General features: G+C 50.9%; 2 protein-coding genes across 2 annotated transcripts; one reads left to right on the forward strand and one right to left on the reverse strand.

The window, feature by feature from the left end:
• Positions 1 to 10,214: 10,214 nt before the first annotated feature.
• LOC130550194 (extracellular calcium-sensing receptor-like) lies at positions 10,215 to 13,413 on the reverse strand. Its single transcript, XM_057327600.1, has 6 exons — positions 13,199 to 13,413; positions 12,805 to 13,096; positions 11,792 to 12,586; positions 11,492 to 11,719; positions 11,210 to 11,333; positions 10,215 to 11,113 (listed from the first exon to the last, which is right to left on the reverse strand). Exons 1-6 carry the CDS (start codon positions 13,411 to 13,413, stop codon positions 10,215 to 10,217), a joined length of 2,553 nt encoding a protein of 850 aa, XP_057183583.1.
• Positions 13,414 to 20,055: 6,642 nt separating this feature from the next.
• On the forward strand, positions 20,056 to 24,883 carry LOC130550192 (uncharacterized). The gene is made up of 3 exons (XM_057327599.1): positions 20,056 to 20,517; positions 20,620 to 21,901; positions 24,849 to 24,883. The coding sequence occupies exons 2-3, from the start codon at positions 20,665 to 20,667 to the stop codon at positions 24,860 to 24,862; spliced, it is 1,251 nt and encodes a 416-aa protein (XP_057183582.1). The 5' UTR covers positions 20,056 to 20,517; positions 20,620 to 20,664; the 3' UTR covers positions 24,863 to 24,883.
• Positions 24,884 to 26,288: the final 1,405 nt, after the last annotated feature.

Below are 26,288 nucleotides of genomic sequence, written 5' to 3' on the forward strand. Positions count from 1 at the left end.
TTAGCATTTTATACCAATGGCCATATAACCTCTGAATAATAATGTTTTTCCGTCCCTGCGGTACGTACTCCGGTTGTTCCTGACTTCACAAAGGGGGAAACAAACGTCTACTAACTTACACAACTGCCTATGTCGCTGTCAGATCAAACGCTTTGAACAGCGTTGCTATTTATGATTCGCTAACTTTAGTTCCCTTTCTGTCGGTCTCTCGACGTTGTGTCGAACCGACAGAATGGAGTTTGTCTTGAGAACCTATCATCTTCTGAGTATTTAGAAAAGGCCAATGAAAATTGTCGAAAGAAATTTGCATGCCGGGCTCCTCCCCGGATGTCCGGGTATAAGAGGGAAGCCGGCGTGCTCATTCATTCACCTTTTGTTCTTCAGAGCCTACGCATCTGGTGAGCTTCTCTACGATCTGGGTGATCATTCTTTCTGCTGGAATCTACGACGTGGACAGCGGACGGTCCCTTCCTGCAGTGACTCTCCCCTGGGCGTCTCGGCAGTTCCGGAGGTGTTCGAGCAAATTTCCTTTTCTAAAAGAGCAAATTTCTCCAGCGTGGCTTGTCCCGCTGTTCTCATAGGTGCAACACACTCATCGAGGAGGGGGACGGACACAATGCCTGCTTCCAGTACGCTGGGGCAGACGTTGTGGATACGTCCTGCCCGCACTGCAGGCGGTGACGATTCAGACTTTGCGTCACAGGTGGCTGTGTTCCCACGGGACTCAGCCACCACCTCGTTTGCTCCCCGTTCCGTGGCGGCAGGACTACGGCCCTGCCGTCCGCTATGGCAAGCAGCGAGGGTGATATGAGGATTACAGTGAGCGATAATCCGCCAGCCACGGCTCACGGACCGTTCACACCTCGTCTCGCTCGTCTGACCGTTCCCCAAAAAGACGGTCCGCCGTCTTATTCCTCAATCACGTATTCGGACACGATGCGTGATGATGAGATTTCTCTTGCAGCATCGGGGGGTGACGTACTGCCATCCGACTCCGACGATTCCTCGGGCTCCCTCCCTCGGGGGGTCGAGCCCAGGAAAAAGCGGATGTCGAGATGTCGGCCATGCTTTCCCGGGCCGCCGTGAGTGTTGGGTTGCAGTGCCCGCACTGCCTCTCCCGGCGCTCGCGGCTGGCTACATGGCGCCTCGGGTTTGAGCGTGGCTCCAAGCCGCGTCCGCCCCCAGTGCCGTGTTTACCGGAGGTGCATGAGGAACTTTGTAAGACCTGGAACGCCCCTTCCCGGCACGTTTCACGTCAAACAAAGTTCTGTCACCCTCTCTTCCCTCGAGGTTGAGACAGCTGGAGAATACGTCGGTGTCCCTTAGGTGGAGTATGCCGCCGCGGTGCACTCATGCCCGTAGGTGGCGGCCACCTGGGGGGGCTCGACCTAGACTCCCGTCCAAAGCATGTGGTGTCTCGGCATCTCTGGTGTCGAGAGCTTACATTGCGGTGGACCAAGCTGCCTCCTCTCTCCACGCTATGGCTCCTGCCAGGCCAGGGCGTTGAGAGAGCTCCACGAGGGTAAGACCGACTCAGCGCTTATGCAGGAACTCCGCGCCGCCACCGACCTCGCTCTACGGGTGACCAAGGTGACCACGCGGGCCCTGGGTCGGACGATGTCCACACTTGTGGTCCATGAGAAACTCCTCTGGCCAATCCTTGCGCAGATGAGTAACGCTGTGAAGGTCCGCATTCTCGACGTACCCGTCTCGCAAGGGGGGGCTGGTTGGTGTTACTGTCGAGCCGCAGCGGCCCCGCTCACCCCCCGCCCGTCGGGGGGGGCGCGAGACCCGCACGCGGCCTTCCCGGAGGGTTCTCGACAGTAAGAAGCAGTCCTCCGTGCCGCAACTCGGCCGCCTCGGCCATCGAGTTCCGTGCACTGTCTGCTTCCCAGCAGCCCTGGTCCTCTTCAACGCCCTCCAGCTCTGGCGCCCCCCCTGGAGGAGACAGCGAAGAGGAGACCATCTCCCCATCAGCAGCCGCGGCGCAGCGGCTGTCATGGGAACACCTCAGGGGGATCGAGGTTACCATTGGGCCCGACCCCAGCCACATCGCTGGGAAGTCGGATAGGGACGGATCCTGCCCCGTCTCTCCATCTGCTGGCCCCCTCCGGGGGGCAGGCGCCCACTTACTCTCAAAAAGGAGAGTTTCCTCTCTCTCTGGGTTACCACTGCCGCTCTCACGCTATGCACGACGGCGAATGGCAAACTCGATGTTGGGTCATGGCGAAGCGCAATGTCGAGTACAAACACCAGCCCTCAGCACTCTAAGTCAGACAGTGCGTTGAGCTCCGCAGTCGCCAGGCAGGAAAAACAGCAGAGCCGATCTCCTCCCCGGGGGTCCTCCCCCGGCAAGGAATCCGTACTTCTAGCCATCGAACCACCCTCCGCGGGGGCGATGAAGCAGATCAAACCTCTAGTCCCCCTGTGTCAGTTCTGGGAGCCTGGTCTCAGCTTCCCAGACTGTCAGGCTGGCTGAGGAACACGATCCGTCTCGGCTACGTGATTCAGTTCGCTACACGTCCGCCCAAGTTCCGGGGCGTCCTTTTTAACTCAGTCAGAGGCAGGGATGCCCCCGTACTTCGGGCGGAGGTCGCCTCCCTTCTGGTGAAGGGAGCGATCGAGCCCGTCCCACCGGCCGAGATGTTCAGCGGGTTCTACAGCCCGTACTTCATTGTCCCCAAGAAAGGCGGAGGGTTGCACCCTATCTTGGATCTGCGTGTTCTGAACAGGCACCTACACAAGCTGCCTTTCAGGATGGTCACGCAGAAGCACATCCTGGCGTCCGTCAGGCGTCAGAATGGGTTATTGGCAATCGACCTGAAGGACGCGTACTTTCATGTCTCAATCCTCCCTCGACATCGGCCGTTCCGACGGTTCGCGTTCGAGGGACGGGCATATCAGTACAGGGTCTGTCCCTGTCTCCACGAGTCTTTACGAAGGTCGTGGAAGCCGCCCTCCTTCCCCGTAGGGAAGGAGGTGTGCGGGTACTAACTATCTCGACGACTGGCTCAAGTTTTGGCACACTCTCAAGATCTGTTGTGTACACACAGGGACCTGGTGCTCCGGCACCTAGATCGGTGGGGCTACAGGTCAAGTGAGAAAAGAGCAAGCTCTCCACGGTGCAGAGCATCCTCTTTCTCGGTATGGAACTCGACTCTGTCCTCATGAGCGGCCCCGCTCTCCCCCCGGGGTGGGGCGCGAGCCCCGCGACGAGGAAGCACACACCCTCACGGCCTCCCAGAGGCAGCGCGACTGACTAGCGCGCCCGGTCAGTGTTGAACTGCCTGAGGATCCCCCTGTAACAAGAGGCTCCTGGGATACATGGCATCCTCGGCGGGGGTGGTCCCCGTCGGGTCGATGCACATACGACCGCTCCAACACTGGCTGCAGAGTCAAGTTCCTTGGAGAGCGTGGCACACCGGCAGCAGGCGTATGGTCACACGCTTTTCTGCCGACACACCCTAACCCCCTGGTCTCCATGACCTTCTTGCGGACAGGGGTCCCCTTTGGGATGCCTCCCTGCAAGGTTGGGGTGCCGTGTGCAACGGGCAAGCAGTGTCTGGGCGGTGGACGGGCCCCCGCCTGCGTTGGCATTCAACTGCCTAGAGTTGTTGGTTGTGCTACTTGCATTGAGGAGGCTACTACCTCTCGTGCAGGGAAGCACGTGCTGGTCCGGTCGGACAGCACAGCTGCGGTAGCGTATTCTTTCACTCACAGCAGCTAACAAGACTCGCCCGACGCCTCCTCCTCTGGAGTCAGCAGGTGATCAGCTCCCTGTGAGCCACACACATCCCAGGCATCCTGAACATGACAGCCGATGCGCTCTCTCGTCAGTCGACACCTCGCGTAGAGTGGCGACTACCTCCCCGCGCAGCCGGCTCATTTGGGGGCAGTTCGGCCAGGCACAGGTGGTCCTGTTGCCTCCCTGGACTCCACCCATTGTCTGCTTTGGTACTCCCTGTCCGAGGTACCCTCAGCATGGATGCCCTTGTGCACAGCTGGCCGCAGGACAAGCGGAAGTACGCTTCCCCTCAGTGAGCCTCATTGCACAGGTCCTGTGCAAGGCCAGGGAAGAGGAGCATCAAGTGGTACTAGTTACGCCCCTTCGGCCTAATCAGGACTTGGTTCTCGGAGCTGAGGCTCTGACAACAACTCCCCTCTGGCCGATCCCCCTGGCGGACAGCTTCCCCAGGGGAATGGGGCACGTTACGGCATCCCAGGCAAAACCTGGTCTCCATGTCTGGACGGGACGAGGAGATCCTGAGTGACCCAGCCCCCGGTCCGGTTGGGACGTCACTCAGGCTAGGGCTTCGGTCACTGGGCGGCTATACGCCCATAGGTGGCGCCTCTTCTCGTCCTGGTGCTCTTCTCGGCTAGAAGACCCGCGGAGTTGCTCGGTCGGGTACGAGCTGTCCCGTCCTCAAGTGAGAAGGGGGAGTAACCTCTCCCCCTCCCCACTGGGAATGTATGTAGCCGCTACGGCCGCTCATCATGACCCAAGTGCTGGGTTGCCTCTGGGACAGCACGACCTGGTCATTAGGTTCCTAAGGGGCACGAGAGGGTGACCACCTTACCCGCGCTCCGTACTCTCTTGCGACCTAGGTGGCGGGCCTCAAGAGGCCCCGCCCCCTTCTAGCCTCTCGGGTTGCCGCTCTTTCTCAGTCTTGATAAAGACGGCTTTCCGCAGGGCGCTCACCTCCAAGAGGGTAGGGGATCTACAAGCACCCTCCGTGTCCACAGATTGCCTAGAACTCGGGGCCGGGATTCTCACGTTATCTTGAGACCCCGCCCCGGCTACGTGCCCAAGGTTCCCATCACTCTCCCGAGATACCAGGTGGTGAACCTGCAGGCGCTCCCCACCGGGGATGAAGACCCAACCTATCCGTGCTGTGTCCAGTACGCGCACGGCGCCTCTACTTGGACCACACGCAGAGCCCAAAGGTCTGAGCAGCTCTTTGTCTGTTTCGGAGGTCAGCAGGAGGGCTGTCTCCAAACAGAGGCTGGCGCACTGGATCGTGGATACCCTCGTTAGGGCATACCGATCTCTTTTCGCCCCTGCCCGTTGGGGCTGAGGCACACCCCTCGTGGGCACTAGACATCTGCAGAGCTGCGGGTTGGGCTATGCCTAACAACTCCGTGAGGTTCTAATACCTACGCGCGGAACCGGTGTCAGCCCGCATCCTGGCAAGGTGTGGGACCGGCAGCCGGTAGGGCGTACGCCTGCGGAAGCCCTTCCCCCTCCGGGGGGAGCATTGGCGATCCCGCCTCACTTCTTTCCCCTCGGGTAAAGAACAGGCATTCCATCCATCACTAAGCACCCTTCCAGGGGACAGGCTGTGCAGAGCAGCCCTGCCCCCTTAGGCCGGGGAACAGTTGAGTTATCTCCCACATAGCTCTAACCGGACCTAGTGCTCCAGACATGGTAACACCCCCTCCGTGGGCTGTTCTGTCTGATGTATCCTCATGAATGGTTCCCACCTTGGCAACCCATGACCTCCCCAGGTGGACACCCACCTTGCGGTTAACTCCTGTCCGCACTTTCTTCCCATGAGTTCTCCCCTGGTGGTGAGACCATGTGGTGTCTCCACTAATTCCTCCCTACGGTAGGTAGTGGCCTCTGCAGTGTTTTTCCCCCAGGGGAAATAATGCTTACCCAGTGTCCCGAACGGTGCCGGGCGGCGTCTTGCCATTTATAGAATTAGGCCTCCACCCGTGACGGCCGGCGTCAGGGGGCTTCCCAACTTATTGTGGAAAGCTCTGGGTCCCCCTTCCTCTCCACTGGAAGGTCATAATTTTGCGTTAGCGTGTTCGTCTGACTCGCCCAGGCCAGTCAACGTCGCTCCGCAGAGATTGTGACGCGGCTCAGTGCTGTGGCGTTTTCCATAGGAACCCCATTCTGTCGGTTCGACACAATGTCGAGAGACCGACAGAAAGGGAACGTCTTGGTTATGGATGTAACCTCGGTTCCCTGATGGAGGGAACGAGACGATGTGTCCCTCATGCCACAACACTGGTCGCCCACCGCCGGGGGAGGATGCTTTAGGCTCCTCAGACCAAAGGTGAATGAATGAGCACGCCGGCTTCCCTCTTATACCCGGACATCCGGGGGAGGAGCCCGCCATGCAAATTTCTTTCGCCAATTTTTATTGGCCTTTTCTAAATACTCAGAAGATGATAGGTTCTCAAGACAAACCCCATTCTGTCGGTTCGACACAACGTCTCGTTCCCTCCATCAGGGAACCGAGGTTACATCCGTAACCAAGACGTTACTTCACTACTCTCAGCGTGTACTAGATAGCACGCAAGAAATATATCTAATTACAGAATTGTAACAGTAACTTTCGCAATAGAATACATGTTAAATGATTAATTACGTTAATATATTGCCTTACCTGCTTGTATCTCTGCTATCCGCTGTCTCAGTAGACGACATCTTTTTTTACTGTTGCGGCCTCCGTCGTAATTTTCGAAAGGGAGGGGTGGGCAAATGACTCAGAGATTCGTTGCAAAACTATAATACAAAGCTAGTGGCCGCTGATTTTCAAGAACTGTGCCTTTAACTCTCTGTGAAAGAGCGCCATGTAAGTAGCTAAATGTTTATTGTTTGACAATTGTTTTATCTTAGGCATGTTAGGGCCATTCACATGTCGCGTCTAAAAACTAGGGGTGTAACAATACATCGGTATGGATCAATAAATCTATTAAATTTATAACAATACGATATGATATGATATGAGGCACCTTTATTTTGACATTCCCACGTCCCTATTCCTCACGTAACGTCTGTATAAGTGTATTTTTTGTTATTTCAGCGTTGCCATTATGTTCATTTTGCTATTTAGCGTCGTTGCACCAAAAATCCTCCCCACCACGGCTGCAGCTTCCATTCATTCCTAATTTGAAGAGGACCAGAGGCTATTTTTATGTATGTCAATGGGTTTTGTTAGCTGTTACGGATCCTCCAATTGGAAGTATTGAAGACCATTCCATCTCACTATAAGAGTATTTCTAGAGAAGCAGCACATTCAGTTCACCGTACAGCGGCCGACTCTTGAATGAATGAGTACAAATAACAGCGTTTCCAAAAACGTGACACTGTTACTGGCTGTTTAATATATATATATATAAGAAAATAGAAAATGAAAAAGAAAATATGTACACGAGAACAGTTTTATTGGACAATATGATGGATTAAAAATGTTGTCTGAATTTGAACATGTCTGAAGTTGCAACACACAAAACTCTGTGATGATGTCAAAAATATGTTAATTAGCATATGATGTCATCCAGTGCCGCAGTTCCACTGGAGTTTATTGTTGTAAATGTTTCATTTGGGACATATAGTGTGCAGTTTTCAAAGAGTCTTGCATTTGTGATTCATTACAAATGTAACTGCTTGTGTAAATCAATTAAATTAAGCGAATCGTATCACAAAAATGTCCAAGGTATCGGCATATATCGCATCGCTGGTGGAGAAAATCAATATTGCATCGTATCATGATGAACTGACGATTTACCTGCTAAAAACATGTGCAAAACGCTGGTTGCGTCTTTCCTGGCGATTAGAAATTTGAGCTCCCTTGGTGTCTGTTGTTACTATTTGAGTCTGCTTGACGTGTGTCAACATATAAATAACAAACCTGAGTAAACAACCGATTCTAATGTTCAGTAATGCGCAACGTGGTCGTGAACGGACGGATGGGGCCCATTAAACGTTTTTGAATATGGGAACGGACCTGATTTGCTACGCCACTGGTCATTTGTATTCGTCTGGGAAGCTGCTTCTACTTCCGGTTAGTAAATAGCCATTAAGTGTTCTATTTTAGACAACACTACCCTTCTAAATTGAACTAAACACTGAATTTTTATAGGTATGCAGCGTTTACGGCATGAACTCAAACATTGTTGTTTAAAACTTTGACTTGTTTGAGAATGCAAACAAGTCTGTTCCTGTGGGGACATTTCCATGCCCCTAAATATGACACGGCACAAAACAAAATGTGATTGGTTGCTTTACCTGTCAGTCATATTGCCTTTTCGGCGTTCAATGGTTATTTAATATGGCAATAGTTCCCTGAAGGTCTAGCTACTCGAGACTAACGTATAATGAGTAAATATGTTACATTTATTCGTATGTACAGTATGTCTAACATGGCTACTAATGCATCCTAAAGCTAAACTCTGCTTAAAAACCTACTGTATTGTTGTCAGTATAAAAGGTAATACACTTACATGATGTGTAAATACATTTTATTTATGAACCAGATGATTGGTTAATTGTAATATACATACATACATGCTATTAATTTGAATGTCCACTTTTTAATTGCAAAAAGTCAATTTCATTTTTAATAAGGCAGTAAACAACGTAGGTCCAGAATATGGCTGTGATGGAGATTGTCAGTGTGAGTCCACTGTGTCCAGTACTGACCCGTCCTACACTGCAGAGCCTGCCACAGCCTGTGAAGAGCAGAACTCATTAAAACCACACACACATACTGTACACTGCACGTCCCAAAGAAGTCACACACTCTTATATTTCGTTGGACCGCCTTTAGCTTTGATTACGGCACGCATTTGTCGTGGCATCGTTTCGATTAGCTTCTGCAATGTCACAACATTTATTCCCATCCAGAGTTGCATTAATTTTTTGCCAAGATCTTGAATTGATGATGGGAGAGTCGGACCACTGTGCAAAGTCTTCTCCAGCACACCCCAAAGATTCTCAATGGGGTTAATGTCTGGACTCTGTGGTGGCCAATCCATGTGTGAAAATTATGTCTCATGCTCCCTGAACCAGTCTTTCGCAATTAGATCCCAATGAATCCTGGCATTGTCATCTTGGAATATGCCTGTGCCATCAGGGAAGAAAAAACCCATTGATGGAATAACCTGATCATTCAGTATATTCAGGTAGTCAGCTTACCTCATTCTTTGGGCACATAACGTTGCTGAACCTAGACCTCCAATCCAAAGGGAGGCTCTAACCTATTAGCTTAGTTAAATCCAGGTGGTGACTTTTTTTGGATGGGCAGTGTATTTATATACACACACTATACTTACTATGCACAATTACTAAAGATATATATGAGTATAGTGCAGGGGTCGGCAACCCGTGGCTCTCGAGCCGCATGTAGCTCTTCTGCGGCTCATTGTAGTCTTTATAAGCCCATGTTTATGCCTGGTATTAAGATGCGTTTTGGTCGATCGGATCACACGTAGACGAAAAGAGGCACATACCCATTTACACCTGCTGCTGTAATCCGTCTATTTTGTCCACTTTGGTCCTGATTTCTTGAAGAAATATCTGAAAAAAGCAAATACATGTATTTGCTTTTTCAGATATTTCATTAGAGTAGACAAAATAAGTGCATGCCATGTACATATGAGCGTGACCGGAGATAACAGAAAAGACATATAGAGAGCAGCGGTTTTGTTTCTACTTTGACATATGTGAGATAGCGCCGAACACTGTATGCATGTGTTAGAAATAAAATGGTGAGAAAACATTCTGCTTGGTACGTTTTTCGTCTTTAAACCAAACATTTAGGTCTTTAGCCGGCATAGTTTAAATCCTGTCTGGTTAGCGCGCTTCTCATAATGTTTACGCATGATGTCCATATGCAGAGAGTAGGCGGTCTCTTGTAGCTGTTCATTAAATGCTGCCAAAACAAAATTCACAGAAAAAAACTGAAGTCTAACTAAAGCAGCGCGTGCAACACCGGGACGCTACTTTCCTATTGCAACACTCCCACTTCGTGCCAGGGGCAAAAATGTCTAACATCTAAATGCAATAAAAACGCACTATATTGCCACCTAGTGGTGCAACTGGGTAACTACTACCTTACATGCATAGCAATCAGTGTTATAGTAATTTAAAGGTTACATATATTTTGAGGCTCCAGACAAATTTTATTTGTTGGGAGAGGGCCCAAAATGGCTCTTTTGTTCGCAAAGGTTACCGACCCCTGGTATAGTGTGTATACATAAATATATGTGTGTGATTTGGATGTTTGACAGTTCAATTATGTTGACCTCTTCACATTATAATATAATAATAATATTGAGCCTACCAAGCCAGACCAATTAAGCTATTAAGTTTGCTGAAAAAATCTTTCTGGTTACTGATTTGTTGTTTACTTGTGTTGGTGGAAAAAATGTACATTTACTATCAAAGTGGTGTCTTGTGTTCATCCCTGAGTTTATTACAATTACGGTTTCCCCATCATATGTTTCTTTGTATTTTGCTCTGGTTTTAACAAAATTATGTAAAATTTGGGGGCAAATATACAAAATAATAAACCAAAACTTGAAGCTAAAATTGCAAATATCTCCATAGCTACAGTAAATTTTCCAGGAGAACTGACATAAGCTGGAATAAATGTGATCCACACAGCACAGAATATGAGCATACTGAATGTGATGAATTTAGCCTCATTGAAGTTATCAGGCAGCTTCCGAGCCAGAAAAGCTAAAACAAAACACAAGATTGATAACAGACCAATATAACCAAGAACAGCCCAGAAACCAACATCAGAACCTACATGACATTCCAGGATGATCTTTTCTCTGTAATAGTTCATGTTTTTATGTGGGAAAGGAGGAGATATTGTTAACCAAAGCACACAAATTATGACCTGTATTAAAGTTAGAGAAACAACACTGAGTCTCTGTTGTACAGGCCCAAACCATTTCATGACATTACTTCCTGGAAGTGTGGCCTTAAAGGCCATTAGCACAACTATTGTTTTCCCCAGAACACAAGAGATACAGAGGACAAAAGTGATCCCAAACGTTGTGTGACGTAACATACAGGACCATCCAGTGGGGCGACCAATGAAAGTAAGTGAACAGAGAAAACACAGAGTCAATGAGAAGAGCAGCAGGAAGCTCAGCTCTGAGTTGTTGGCTCTCACGATAGGTGTTTCTTTATGAAGATAAAACACAAAAGATATCATTGATGTTAATAATAATCCAATAAATGAGCAAATAGAAAGCACAATCCCCATGATTTCTGTATAGGAAAGGAATTCTGTCACTTTTAAGACACATTTGTCTTTGTTTTCATTCGACCAATATTCCAAATCACACAGAAAGCAGTCACTAGAATCTGTGAGGAAGGAATTGAAATAGATTATTTGAATGAAAAGCACATCACAAGGTCTTTGGGTATTGGACAGTTATACTAGCATGTGCTAGTGTTTACCTGTCTCATTACTGATTTCTCCATCTGCACATAGAATACAGTCATAACAGCAGACAGGTCTTCCTTTCTGTACAGCCTTCCTAGTGCCTGGAGGACAACTCTCACTGCACACAGACACAGGCACCTGTGAAAAAATAAATGCCTTCTATATGAAGCCCAAATGTGATGTTTTTAATTGTCAGTTGCTTAGTTGCGTAATTTTTCCCTGTGTGTCTGCTTGTATATATTTTGTTCAGTCATATTTTTTAAAATCATGATTCTGTATTGTTTCATTTGACATACCTGTCTGCTGTTTTCAGCCCATACCATGTTTTCTTGATCAACTTGAAGGAGTGTCTCTGAAGGCAGTGAGCTGTCATACACACCAACAAGTTTAAACTGCAGACTTCCATCTTCAGCAGGCTGCCAGTTCACCAGATCATATTTTGCTCCAGGGTCACCACTTGCATCAAAAAAGATTTTCTCACCAGTTTTGACAGTGAATTTGACATCTCTTATATACTCCAACACCTGAGAATAAACACAAACATAATGGGTTTTAGTTTGACTTTTCTATTTGAATTGTTTTTTTCTCCTAATCACCTTCAGTGGTGTTGGCAGATCTCCTTTGCTGATGTTGGTGGCAGATTTGACATCATTTATTAAATTATGTAGTGCATGTGCGATAGCATACACTGCTGTGTACACTTTACTAGCTATGCGCAGCTCTGATACATCAGTATATTCATTTTGTAGTTCTGTTAAGTGTTCTGAGCCAGTACAGACACGTGTGCCACTGCCGGTGTTTCTGAAAGAGCACTGAAAAACAGTTTCCCAAAATTCCTTCAAAAGTTCATTTTTTGGTTCTAGATGAGGGTGCACAGTCACTAGAAACTCCCGCAATCCGTCAAGCTTTGCGTTCGCTACAGCAAAGCCCACAGCTCCTGTGAGAAAACTAAGTTCCTTTGTTTCTGCAATAATTTGAGAAGTGATCCAAGATTCACTGCCGACCCACTGCAGCCCAGTGATGTTCTGTTGTGCTATTAATTTCAGGAAGGGAACAAAATCGCTGTGTGATACAAAAGCCACAACCACGCGGGATGTGGCCTTTTTAATCACTTCCAGTGTTTTTAGCAGCTGCTCTTTCGGATCAGTTCTAATTATGGCCTCTGAGTATTCAATACAAATCCCCTCTTGTTCTGCTATTTTTTCAAATTCTGCAATTCCATTGTTACCATAGTCATTGCGACTCCTCACCGTTCCAACCCAAGTCCAACCGAAGTGTTTGACAAGCTGAGCCAGCGCTTTGCTTTGGTAATAATCACTGGGTATTGTTCTGAAGAAGGACGGAAACCTTTTTCTGTCACTCAGGCATGCACATGTGGCAAAATGACTGACCTACGTGAAATGAAGAACAGTATTTCTTTCTTAATGTACCCATTGTTACTATTATATAAATGATGTAGTATTCATAAACACAAGTAAAACAACTTGACAAGTCATTTTGGTATTTGCACTGATTGTTTTCATATTTGTATTTATCAGTAAAGCACATATGGAGCATTTCAATATGCATTGATTCATCATTACAATATGTGGCAGGAAAAAGTTCTTACAACAGGGATGTTAAATGGTCCTACTAATGAGGCCGTGCCAGTGGTGGCAGTGGAGCCTGATGGTCCAACAATGGCATGAACAAATGGTGGTTTAGAACAGGACTGATCATGCAAAGTCTCTTCATAGCCATTCATTAAAGCCATGCCTGACAGGACAGTCTGAGATACAGAGCCACAGGCATCATATATTTTATAGCCCAAAGTGACACCAGGCAACAGTTGTGTGCTGTTGTTAATCTCCTCTATGGCAAAAATCAGTGTCTGAGCAAATTTAAACTCACGCAAGTTTAAGCTGTAAAAATAAGCATCAGATTTATAGTACATCCAGAATAATTATAGTAGTGTTTTTATAGTATTTATAATGCCTGATGTCAAAAAAGTTTTTCATACAGACCTGATACATTTTGTTGGTTCTGGTTTGGAAGTGAAAGGCTGTATATTTACCACAGCGGTTGTATGGATTGTGAAAATTGCCCCAATGTTGATGTCTTTTTCAGTAGAAAGTAGAGGATGTGCTGGGTTGCTCAGCAGTCTACAGATTTGAGCTGCGGCTGGGACACAAACATAATACAACAGCAAAAGCAGCAGTGACACTATCCTCTTTGCCATTCTAGTATGAAGGCAGAGCGGGAGCCTTTGTGGCAGCACACTGAAAGGTTTTGCCTTTTATCATATTTTAAAAGTCCATTTGGGATCAGCATCATGAGTGCTAGTTTGTTTTTTTGCACTCTTGTAGCATTATGAATAATGATGAAATCATGATGCAAAATACAGTAGCAGTGCATTGAGAAATTACACTTGTTATTTATTGTTTCTGATTCATTTTCTATTGTTTCTCTGTGTATGAAATGTAGAATTTTTAACAAACTAAAATCAAGTTTAGATAAAGTTGTAGTTACACTTTAAGGTAGCAAGAATAGTTGGTTATAACTATATTATGCTTAGGGATCATCATAAATTTTTTGACTAGTGGCGCAATTCTTGTGTAACAGAACCACTAGGCAGACAATAGGTAAGAACTTCAAACAATGTTTATTCACACACACAAGCAGGTAAACAAGTAAGTACATTTACATTTACATTTAGTCATTTAGCAGATGCTTTTATCCAAAGCGATGTACAAAGTAGGGGAAACAATAGAAGCAATTTGTCTCACCACCCCCCGCCACAACAGGACCCAGCAGACAGAGAGATCGTAGCAGGAGGGGTCGAGGCTGCCGGGTTCCCTTCCAGGGTCCGGGCCGTCGGGCTCCCTCAACCCCGGACGGGAACCCGACGGCCTCGTGGCCGTCGGGTTCCCGTCGACCCTGGAAGGGAGTCTGGCAGCTGCTGGGTCCTGTTGTGGCTGGTTCATTCTGTTTAGTGTAGTCATTTTGTAAATTATGTCAAGAGTTAACTGTAGTTCTTGTGTAAGTTTAGTTAGTCTTATTCCTGTCATCATGTTATTATATTCCCTTGTTTTGTTATGTTACCCCTCGTGGGTTTTTTGGTTTTGTCTTTATTGTTTATTAAACGTCTTGTTAACCCCTTACCCGCTGTCTGCACCTCGGTCCTCTGTCCTTGTGTCTCACCACCCCCCGTTCACGACAGGTGCAGTAAAACTGGTCTCAGTCAGCCTACCACAGTATATGAAGCTAAGAATATCTTTTATTTATTTAGTTTTTTTGGGGGGGGGGGTAGGAAAGTAGAAAAGAAGTAGACGACTTTACTAATGGGTCAGATGTTGATGGAAGAGATGTGTTTTTAGCCGATTCTTAAAGACAGCTACAGAAGCCGCTGATTTTGAGGCAATAGAGAGATTGCAGAGTGCGGGGACGGCACTTATGGAGACTGCACACTCTCTACAGCCCTGGACGAACCATCTCACTTCCGATGCCATACCTAAGCGAGTTTGATTGCAAATAACTCCCTGTCCCCGGTGTTGTAATTCCTTTCTGCCATTGTGATTTTGCCGGGCATGACACCTTCATAAAAAGAATTTCCTCTCTCCCAGGGCTATTCTCTCCACAGACAGTCACAGCCTCTCCCCGACGTTGCGTCATGGACTGTGGTACCGCAGCAGACCCACGGTAGTCAGCGCTCTCAATCAGACGGTGCGTCGACCTCTGGTCGCAGCAAGCAGGTAAGTCAGAAGTGCCACTTGCCTCCATGGGGTCCATCCTACGGCGAGGCAGCCACCCTGCCAGCCACCAAACCAGACCCCACGGGCACGATGCAGCAGGTCAGTCCACTAGTCCCACTGTTGCGGTCCCTGGAAGCCTGGCTAGCGCTGTCCATACCATCACGCTGTCTAGAGAGGACGATCCTTCTCGGCTATGCAATCCAGTTCGCCAGACACCCGCCCGTGTTCAGGGGCATTCTATTTACCTCTGTTTGAGGTGAGGATGCCCCAGTTCTTCGGGCCGAGGTCGCCACCCTTCTGGCGAAAGGAGCCACTGAGCCCGTCCCTCAGGCCGAGATGTCTTCGGGCTTCTACAGCCCGTACTTCATCGTCCCCAAGAAAGGTGGGGGGCTGCGCCCCATTTTTGATCTGCGCACCCTGAACAGGCACCTTCACAGGTTACCATTCAGGATGTTGACGCAGAAACACATTCTGGCGTCTGTCAGACACCAGGATTGGTTCGTGGAAATCGGCCTGAATAACGCGTACTTTCATGTCTCGATTCTTCCTCGTCATCGACAGTTTCTACGGTTCGTTAGCGAGGGTCGGGCATATCAGTACAAGGTCCTGCCTTTCGTTCTGGCCCTGTCCACGCAAGTCTTTACCAAGGTCACAGAAACCGCCTTTTCTCCCCTCAGGGAGAGAGGTGTGCAGATTCTCAACTATCTCGACGACTGGCTTATCTTGGCTCACTCGCGAGATCTGCTGTGTACTCACAGTGACCTGGTGCTTCGGCACCTAGACCGCTTGGGCCTTCGGGTCAACTGGGACAAGAGCAAGCTCTCCCCGGTGCAGAGCATCTCTTATCTCAGTATGGAACTAGACTCTGTCACCATAATGGCGCGTCTTACTCCCAAACGCACACAGTCGGTGCTGAACTGCCTGACACTGTTCAGGGGACAGTCAGCGGTCCCCCTGAAACTGTTTCAGAGTCTCCTGGGACACATGGCATCCTCGGAAGGGTTATCCCGCTCGGGTTGATGCACATGCGACCACTTCAGCACTGTTTACAGAGTCGGGTTCCCTGGAGAGAGTGGCACACCGGCACCAGGCATATTCCCATCATGCCTCACTGCCGTCGCACCCTAACCCCTTGGTCATCCATGACCTTTCTATGGACAGGAGTTCCGCTTGGGTAGAACTGCATCCCTGCACAGATGGGGTGCTTTATGCAACGGCATGCAGTGTCGGGTTGTTGGACGGGCCCCTGCCTGCATTGGCACATCAACTGATGTTCCAGTCCCACATTCAGGACAAGCATGTGCTGGTTCGTTCAGACAACACGACTGCCGTGGCATATATCAATCACCAAGGTGGCATTCGCTCACAGCAGATGTCACAACTCGCCCGACGCCTCCTCCTGTGTAGTCAGTAGGGCCGTAGTCAAGTCCACCATTGTCGAGTCCAAGACAAGTCCAAGACCAGAACTAGTCGAGACCGAGTCAAGTCCGAGTCCAAAGAGGTTCGAGTCCAAGTCAAGTCCAAGTCCAGAGAGGTTCGAGTCCAAGTCAAGACCGAGACAGAAAAAAATCATGACTACAAGACCACATACTTAACTACTGATAATTTATGTGATGCAAGAGACAGCATATCTTCTATTCTAAGATAATCATTTTCATTATTGTTTGTAATGATCGAAAAGCAGATAAAATAAGGTCATTTTATTTTCACTATAGGTATAGCACTAAAGTCACAAAGCCGAAGTGTAACTGTTTATTACTTTTTTAAGGAACTTTTTATCAGCCCTCCTAACCGCAAGGATGTGCAGCAATGAACACTTTTGTGCGTGTGTGTGTGCGTGCGCCTGCCCATGCACGTGCGTGTTCGATAGAGGAGCCGCTAGAAAGAGCAGAGGCTCCACGGCTCGTTTATAAGCACGTCGGTGCCCATCCTTAAATAACATGTTCATCACAATGACAATAAAAATACGATCAATCTTATCTTTAAGCCCTACTTTCCAAACTGTCTAAAATACTCAAATGCAATGCTAACTCTGAAACAAGGCATTAACTTACCTCTCTTTGTGATGCCTTTGCAGGTGTCTTACGAAATTGGATGTTGTCCCACATGTTTCGGGGAAAGTTTTGTTGCAAAATTTTCCTTTTAAGCGCACTGTCGATACATTTGTTATGGTTTGTAAAACCAATCTGTATTATGCCGCTGCTCGCTGACATCGTGATTGATGCTGGTTCGCGCCGTGGAGGAATCATTCATTCGAACCGGTTCTTTCTTTTTAGTGAACCGGTCGAACCAGTTCAGCTGAATCGTTCCTGTTTAGCGTCTCCCATAAACACTTATTATCCACAAATTAATTCAGTTATTCACTTTCTGGCGTGCATGACAGTCCCGCGGACTTGAACCAATATACCGGAGTTATTTAATTACAACAACAGCACACACTGAACTGAACTGCTGTGTGAAAAGAGAACTTATGAGCACGCGCAGCTCTCGTTCTAGAGTCGAGAGTTGGCAACAGTTTTCGGATCATTAGTTGTTGGATCACAAGAATATTGCTCTATTAATGTTTTGTTTTGAAGGAGAAAAGGAAACATATATCGCTGGACTCGGACGAGACCGACTAGAACATTTGCGAGACCAATGACCAAGTCCGAGACAAGTCCGAGTTCAAATACCAACGAGTCCTAGACAAGTCCGAGACCATAAAAAAACGTCTCGAGACTGGACTCGAGTCAGAGACTGGACTCGAGTACTACAGCACTAGTAGTCAGCAGGTGGTGAAGTTTCTGCGGGCCACACACAGCCCGGGCGATCTGAACCAGACAGCTGACGTCCTCTCTCGTCAGGCCGTGCAGAGTGGCGACTCCACCCCCCGTGCAGTCCAGCTAATTTGGGAGCTGTTCAGGCAGGCACAGGTGGACCTGTTCGCCTGCCTGGACACCACCCATTGCCCGCTTTGGTACTCCCTGACCGATGCCCCCCTTGGCACAGATGCCTTAGGACACAGCTGGCCACGGGACATGCGGAAGTATGCCTCCCCCCATTTCTCAGGCTAAGGCCCCAGCCACTAGGCGTCAGTGACAGCTCACTCTACTCGAGGTGTAGCCTTCTCATGGGCACTGGCTCAGGGTGCCTCTCTGGCAGACACCTGCAGAGCTGCGGGTTGGGCTACGCCCAATACATTTGCACGATTCTACAACCTTCGTGTAGAGTCGGTGTCAGTCCGTGTCCTGTATGGTACCAACAGATAGACTGGCGGCCAGCTGGGCATATGCCTGCGAAAGCACCTTCTCCCCCTCGGGTGAGTCAGTGCGCTATTCTAGCCTCCCTGCTTCCTCTCTCGGCAAAGCACAGACATTCCATCCATAACTAAGCACTTCTCCGGCAGGGAGCCTGACGGAGTGGCTTCCTGCCAGGCCTGGTTTCGGTAGAGTTTCCCAGTCGAGTTTCCCAGTCAGGTGAACCTCTTAATCTGCGCTGGTGCTCCATACGTTGTGACTCCCCCACTTGGGTGGTCCTGTATGATGTTTCCTCACTCTACGGTTCCCCCATTGATGAACCTGTGACCTCCCCTTGGTGGAACCTCCACCTGTGGTTGTGCACCCCTGGTCGCACACCTTTTTTCCCATGAGTTCTTCCCATTGGTGAGACCATGCTGGCATATCCACAGATCCCCCCCCCTGCGATGGGGTGTGGTCTCCGTAGAGCTCCCATTCTCCAAGCGGGCGTAGCATTTCACAGTGTCCTTTACAGTACCAGGCGGCTATCTCGTTATAGAGAACAGAAGACCTCCGCCTGTACGGCCGATGATATGATCCCTCAGACCTCGTTTAGCTCATTGATTCGTGTTAGCACTCACTGGTGACATGCTCACGCCTGTCAGTGTCGCTCCGCTAGAGTTGGTGACAAAGCGGAAGCGCTGTGGCGTTTCATATAGGGACCCCATTCTGTCTCGATACAACATTGCGTTCTTCATGCCACAACACTTTGCCGTCCATTGCAGCAACCGGGGGACACCTCCCAGGTTCTTCCTTTTATACCCGTATGTACGGGGCGGAGACTGGCATGCTCATGCCATTCGCCAACTTCAGTGGCCTTTTAAAAGTCAAGTCAGAGATGATAGGTTCTCAAGTTCAAACCCCATTCTGTCTCGACACAACGACTCGTTCCTTCCATCAGGGAACAAAGGTTACAGTCGTACCAGAGATGACATGCTGTTCAGGGCCAGGGACAGCTCCTCAAAGTAAAGGTGTGATCATTCACCCCTCTGACAGGGAATCTAAGGTGTGGGCTGTCAGGCATTTAGCCATAGCATAAAGGAGGACAAAGAAGCCACGGTAGCGGCAGTTGCAGTGTAGCTGAGAAGAAGCAGTGACAATAAAGACTTTCTATTCTTCATCTTTACTTGCATGAAATGTGTGTATTTTTGGTGTTTACAAGAAGCAAGCAAGTTGTGGTTGAGGAATGACTTTTGTTATTTTAGGAACAGTTGCTAGGTGTTTTAATTTACATTCAGACAATAGACACATTAATTGTCATTTTGACATGTGTTTGTTTTTAATAATATTACTTTAACACCAATAAATAATGTTTAAAAAAGTTACATACATGTAGGTGTGATCAATATAATTGTAAGATTGCAGTAAATGCATCGCAGGTATAGGATAGCACAATCGACATGTTTTGTGGTTTGAGCTCGGTGTGATGTAACAACGTCAGTGTCTGTCAGTGAGGTAACAAAGCTTCATTTTCACAGGTCACGTGACAGACTCATTTCTGGTCTCTAGGGGTCAGTGGTGGGAACTTTGGGCACGTAGCCCGGCCAGGGTCTCAGGATAACGTGAGAATCACTGGACCCGAGTTCTAGGGAATCTGTGGACACGGAGAATGCTTATAGGTTCCCTACCCTCTAGGAGGTGAGCGCCATCAGGAGAGCCGTCTTCATCGTGAGGTGAGAAAGAGCGGCATCTCCGAGGGGCTCGAAGGGGGACCGCCAGGACCACATCAAGGTCGCAAGAGGGTACGGAGCGTGGACGGTGCAGTTCCCTTAGGAACCTAATGACCAGGTCGTGCTGTCCCAGAGACTTTACAGCAACTTGGTCATGATGAGCGGCAATGGCGGTGTGACGAGTCACCCCTTGCACAATCAGCGTCGCCATGGAGACGGAGGAAATCAGAGCGGCACACCTGCCGCCCATCAGCGCCTCGTGCCAAACGGCTATAAAAGCCGCTGGCAATTGCAGGAGGGTGAGCAACGTCTCCAGAACACAGAGATCACACTCAAGCTTTGTTCTTGTGGTTCTTTTTTTCCAGACTCGGACGATTGAGCGAACGACCGGAAGGAACGCCCATCCCGCCCCGCTACTCGCGGCAACTGGATAGGCCGGCCCAACGACTCATACCCTCCTCGGCTCTGGAGAGTAACGGTTCCGATGATAGGATTGACCCGGCTCCCCAACCCTGTATTTCCTTCGTCTCCTCCAGGAGGCTATCAATAAACTTTCCCTCCGGGGTCATACTCTTTACCTACTGTGTACGTGTCGTTGCTCTGCCTGTCGCACTGGTGGAGAATGCTGGCATAACGACGACCCCGTGTACGTACCCCGGACATTTTTTTTGAGTTTTTCCTCCTTTATTTATTTTTTTTTTTTTTTGTTTGTTTGTTTTTGTTTTTTCCTCCCTGTTTTGTCACGCAGGACGCCCATTGCTCTCTCTCTCTCTCTCTACTGGTGTAAGCTACGATGGAGGATATCGTCAGGCGCCTAGCAGAAGTAGTGGTCCGCCAACAGCGATTCTCGGAACAGCTGGCCCAACGCCAGGAACAGACCGACCAAGTCGTGGGATTGCTGAGGGAAAGCGCGGCTGCCCGAGTGCCACTGCCAGATGCCCGATCTACAGCCCATCAACTGATGACCAAACTCACGGCCCAGGATGATATCGAAGCCTACCTCCACACCTTCGAGGTTATCGCTACCCGGGAAGCCTGTGACAAAGCAGAGTGGGCGAAGATCCTGGCCCCCTTCCTGACTGGTGAGGCCCAAAGGGTATATGTAGCACTACTGTCGCCGGCCAGTGTGGACTACGACGCCCTAAAAAGGGAAATCCTGGCCCGCCTTGGCCTCTCCCCCATCAGCGCGGCTCAGCAATTTCATCAATGGTCGTACGAAGACCAAGTGCTGGTGCGGGCCCAAGCAGCCAGACTGTCCCGGCTAGTACAATTATGGCTGCTAGCGGGAGAACCTTCTGCCTCTCAGGTGGCCGAACGGGTGGTGGTCGACCGGCTACTAAGAGCTCTTCCCCGGCGTTGCCGAACGACGGTAGGCATGAAAGGTCCCACCACCCTCCGCGAGGTCGTGGAGGCGGTGGAACTGGCAGAGGCCTCGGCAGCCCGAGATACAGGAGAGAGAGCTTGGGCGCCGCCCCGGAGGGTAAACCCGGCTTGGCGACCACAGGAGGGCACTTCGAGGCCAGTACCCAGACCCGCAGCGGCCACACCGCCGGACGAACCGATGCCCACCGAGCCCTCCTCCCACGGACCCCCCGCTTGGCTGGCGGGTTGTGCGGTGCACCAGGCTGTCCCGTCTGGCGCGCCCCGACGGACAGTCCGTGTGGAGGGACGGCCAGTAACCGCCACACTGGACTCCGGGAGTTCCGTCACGCTGGTCCAGCCCGGGATTGTGCAGCCCCGCGCCGGGGGGAGGTCCTCCATCCCGATCACCTGCGTCCACGGGGACACCCGGAACGTGCCGTCTCGCCAGGTAACTGTGGCCGCCGGCCCGGGGTCGTGGACGCTGGAGATCGTGATCGTGGACGACCTACCGGTGCCGATGTTATTAGGGCGCGACTGGCCCGGGTTCGACCAGCTGCTGGCTAGCACCGTGCGACCCGCCAGCCGAGAACTTCGAGGGCGGAAGGCGCGGTCCCGGAAGGAACGGAGGCCCCGACCCGTCCTCCTCGCGACGGAGAGTGAGAAAGAGGGTGAGTCTCGAGACACTAACCTGTTTGCCACCTTGTTTCAACAGATAACTAGTTGCGGCTCGTTCGGACGGGAGCAGCGGGAGGATACCCGACTGCGGAATTGCTGGACCCAGGTTAGGGTCATCGACGGGGAGGACCGTCAACCCACCCCACATCCCCTTCCCCACTTCGTGATCAAACGCGGGCTGTTGTACTGTGCGGCCACGAGGCGGGGGGAGGAGAAGCTTCTGCTGGTGGTCCCCGCGACCAAGACCGTGACGATCATGGAGCTGGCCCACACCCACCCTATGGCGGGGCACTTGGCCGCAGCAAACACCATCCAACGGATTCGCGACCGGTTCCACTGGCCAGGCCTCGAGGGAGAGGTGAAACGGTTCTGCCAAGGCTGCCCTACCTGCCAGCTGACGTCACCCCAACGTCCTCCCCCCAGCCCCCTCATCCCTCTACGGGTAATCGAAGTACCCTTCGAACGCATCAAGATGGACCTGGTGGGGCCGCTACCGAAGTCTGCCCGGGGCCATGAATACATCTTGGTGATCCTGGACTATGCTACACGGTATTCGGAAGCCCTGCCCCTGCGGAAGGCCACGTCCAAAGCCATCGCCAAAGAACTCTTCCTGATGTTTAGCCGCGTAGGCATACCCAGGGAGGTGCTGACTGACCAGGGTACCCCGTTCATGTCTCGGCTGATGGCGGACCTCTGCCACCTACTTCAGGTGAGACAGCTGCGGACATCCGTCTACCACCCCCAAACCGATGGACTGGTTGAGAGGTTTAATCAGACCCTGAAGAGGATGCTCCGTCGAGTGGTGGCAGAGGACGGGCGCGACTGGGACCTTCTACTGCCCTACGTGCTCTTTGGTGTTCGAGAAGTGCCCCAGGCGTCTACCGGTTTCACCCCGTTTGAGCTCCTCTTCGGCCGGCAGCCTCGAGGGCTGCTGGATGTGGCCCGGGATGCCTGGGAACAACAACCAGCCCCACACCGCAGCCTGATCGAGCACGTCCAACAGATGCGAGATCGCATAGATCGGGTGATGCCGATAGTGAAGGAACACCTCGTCGACGCCCAGCGCGCCCAAAAACGGTGGTATGACCGGCCCGCCCAACCGAGGGAATTCCAGCCTGGAGATCGAGTGTTGGTCCTGACCCCCACAGCCACCTCTAAATTCCTGGCCTCCTGGAAAGGACCCTACACCGTTGTGGAGAAGGTGGGGCCGGTCAACTACCGGGTCCGTCAGCCGGGACGGAGACGGGAGGAGCAGCTGTACCACGTCAACTTGTTAAAGAAATGGGTCGCCACCCCAGCCCAGATGGCCGCGTTCGCCCAGGATAACCCGCCAGGGATCCAGATGGGAGAACAGCTGTCCCCTCTCCAGAAAAAAGATCTCCATTCCCTGGTAAGTCAGTTCCAGGACGTCTTTTCCCCAAAGCCCGGGCAGACTCGGGTGATTCAACACGAGGTCCGAACACCACCTGGAGTCGTGGTGAGACAGCGGCCCTACCGGGTGCCAGAGGCTCGTCGGCTGGCTATAGAGGAGGAGATCACCAGAATGCAAGAGTTGGGGGTAATAGAGCCCTCCCGCAGCCCCTGGTCCAGTCCCATTGTAATGGTCCCGAAACCAGACGGCACTCTCCGGTTTTGTAATGACTTTCGGCGACTCAATGAGGTGTCCAGCTTCGACAGTTACCCAATGCCCCGAGTGGATGAGCTCCTGGACCGGCTCGGGAAAGCCCGCTTCATCTCCACCCTCGATCTAACAAAGGGATATTGGCAGGTGCCCCTTTCTCCAAATTCCCGGGAGAAAACCGCATTTAGCACCCCCTCTGGACACTGGCAGTACACCGTGCTGCCATTCGGTTTGCATGGGGCACCTGCCACATTTCAACGGATGATGGACGTCTTGCTGCGGCCCCATCAAGCCTATGCGGCCGCATATATAGATGATCTAGTCATCCACTCGGGGTCCTGGGACGACCATCTGGACAGACTGCGGAGAGTGCTGTCAGACCTTCGGAAGGCAGGCTTGACGGCCAACCCCAAAAAGTGCCACCTCGGACTGGCCGAAGCCCAGTACCTGGGGTATCGGGTGGGGGGAGGCCTTATCCAACCCCAGACGAAAAAGGTGGAGGCCGTCCGGGACGCTCCCCGACCCAACAACAAATCCCAGGTACGCGCCTTCCTGGGGCTAGCGGGGTACTATCGGTGTTTTATCCCCAACTTTTCGTCCATAGCCAGCCCCCTGACCGACCTGACCAGGAAGGGGCAGCCGGAGGAGGTGAAGTGGACCCTGGAAATGGAGTGATCATTCCAGGCCTTGAAGAAGTCACTGTCGTCCGCACCTGTACTGCATGCGCCCGATTTCGGCTGCCCCTTCATCCTCCAGACCGACGCCTCGGACACCGGCCTGGGAGCGGTGCTATCGCAGACACCCAACGGAGTGGAGCATCCGGTGGTGTACATTAGCCGGAAACTCACACCCGCGGAAAGCTGGTACACCACCGTGGAGAGGGAGGCCCTGGCTATAAAGTGGGCAGTCCTGGAGCTGCGATATTATCTTCTGGGACGGAGCTTCTCGTTAGTGACCGACCATGCCCCGCTCCAGTGGATGGCGAAAGCCAAAAATACCAATGCCCGAGTCACACGATGGTTCCTAGCTCTCCAGGACTACCACTTCACAGTGATACACCGGGCCGGGGCCTCCCACAGCAACGCTGACGGTCTGTCGAGGATGTGGTCAGGATGGACAACTCGGTCAGGTGACGAGTCACCCCTTGCACAATCAGCGTCGCCATGGAGACGGTGGAAATCAGAGCGGCACACCTGCCGCCCATCAGCGCCTCGTGCCAAACGGCTATAAAAGCCGCTGGCAATCGCAGGAGGGTGAGCAACGTCTCCAGAACACAGAGATCACACTCAAGCTTTGTTCTTGTGGTTCTTTTTTTCCAGACTCGGACGATTGAGCGAACGACCGGAAGGAACGCTACTCGCGGCAACTGGATAGGCCGGCCCAACGACTCATACCCTCCTCGGCTCTGGAGAGTAACGGTTCCGATGATAGGATTGACCCGGCTCCCCAACCCTGTATTTCCTTCGTCTCCTCCGGGAGGCTATCAATAAACTTACCCTCCGGGGTCATACTCTTTACCTACTGTGTACGTGTCGTTGCTCTGCCTGTCGCAGCGGCTACATACACTTTCAGTGTGGAAGGGGAGAGGTAACACTTAAGTCTCTCTTGTAGAAAGGACAGCACGTTCCTGATCAAGCAACTCCGCAGGTCTTCTCTTCGAGAAGAGCACCAGGATGAGAAGAGGCGCCACTTATAGGCATATAGCCGCCTAGTGGCCGGGGCCCTAGCCTGAGTGATGGTCTCAACCACCGCAGGGGGTAGGCCACTCAGGATCTCCTCGTCCCATCCAGACATGGAAATTCCAGAGATCTGGCCTGGGATGCCATAACGTGCCCTTCCCCTGGGAAAGCAGGTCCTTCATCAGGGGGATCGGCCAGGGGGGAGTTGTCGTCAAGAGCATTATCTCCGAGAACCAAGTCCGGTTGGGCCAGTACGGCGCAACTAGTAAAACTTGATGCTCCTCTTTCCTGACCTTGCACAGGGTCTGTGCAATGAGGCTCACTGGGGGGAAGGCATACTTCCACTTGTCCCGTGGCCAGCTGTGCACTAGAGCATCCGTGCCGAGGGGGGCCTCGGACAGGGAGCATCATAGCGGGTAAAGGGTGGTGTCCAGGGGGGCGAACAGGTCTACCCGAGCCTGCCCGAACTGCACCCAAATGAGCTGGACTGCGCGGGGGTGGAGTCGCCACTCTCCGCGAGGCGTCAACTGACGAGAGAGCAGCGGGACTTGCCACGCTGGAGAAATTAGCTCTTTTAGCGAAAAAAACTCGAACACTTCTGGAACTGCCGAGACGCCCAGGGGAAGTCGCCGCAGGAAGGGACAGTCCGCTGCACCACGTCGTAAGATTCCAGCAGTAATTCAGCGTAGAGTTTGAAGTCTCGAAGTTGATCATGTGTCAAGGATCGTGAATAGCACGCTGGCTATCTTTTATATATCTGGGTGCGGAGTCCGGCATGCAAATTTCATTCGCCAATTTCATTGGCCTTTTCTAAACTTGTCAGAAGTCATAGGTTCTCAAGGGCGAACCCCATCTGTTGGTTCGACACAACGTCGAGAGACCGACAGAAAGGGAATTCTAATATTTCATGTCTTTATTGAACACACTCATTCAACATTCAAAATGGCAGTGGAAAAGTAAGTTAACCCTTAGAATTAATAACTGGTTGACCCCCCTTGCCAGCAATAACCTCAACTCATTAGCCCATTCTTCCTGGCAGAACTGCTTTAGCTCTGTTATATTCTTTGGACGTCTCATGTG

This window comes from Triplophysa rosa, unplaced genomic scaffold (assembly GCF_024868665.1).
Source record: "Triplophysa rosa unplaced genomic scaffold, Trosa_1v2 scaffold253_ERROPOS117417, whole genome shotgun sequence".
Taxonomy (NCBI): Eukaryota; Metazoa; Chordata; class Actinopteri; order Cypriniformes; family Nemacheilidae; genus Triplophysa; species Triplophysa rosa.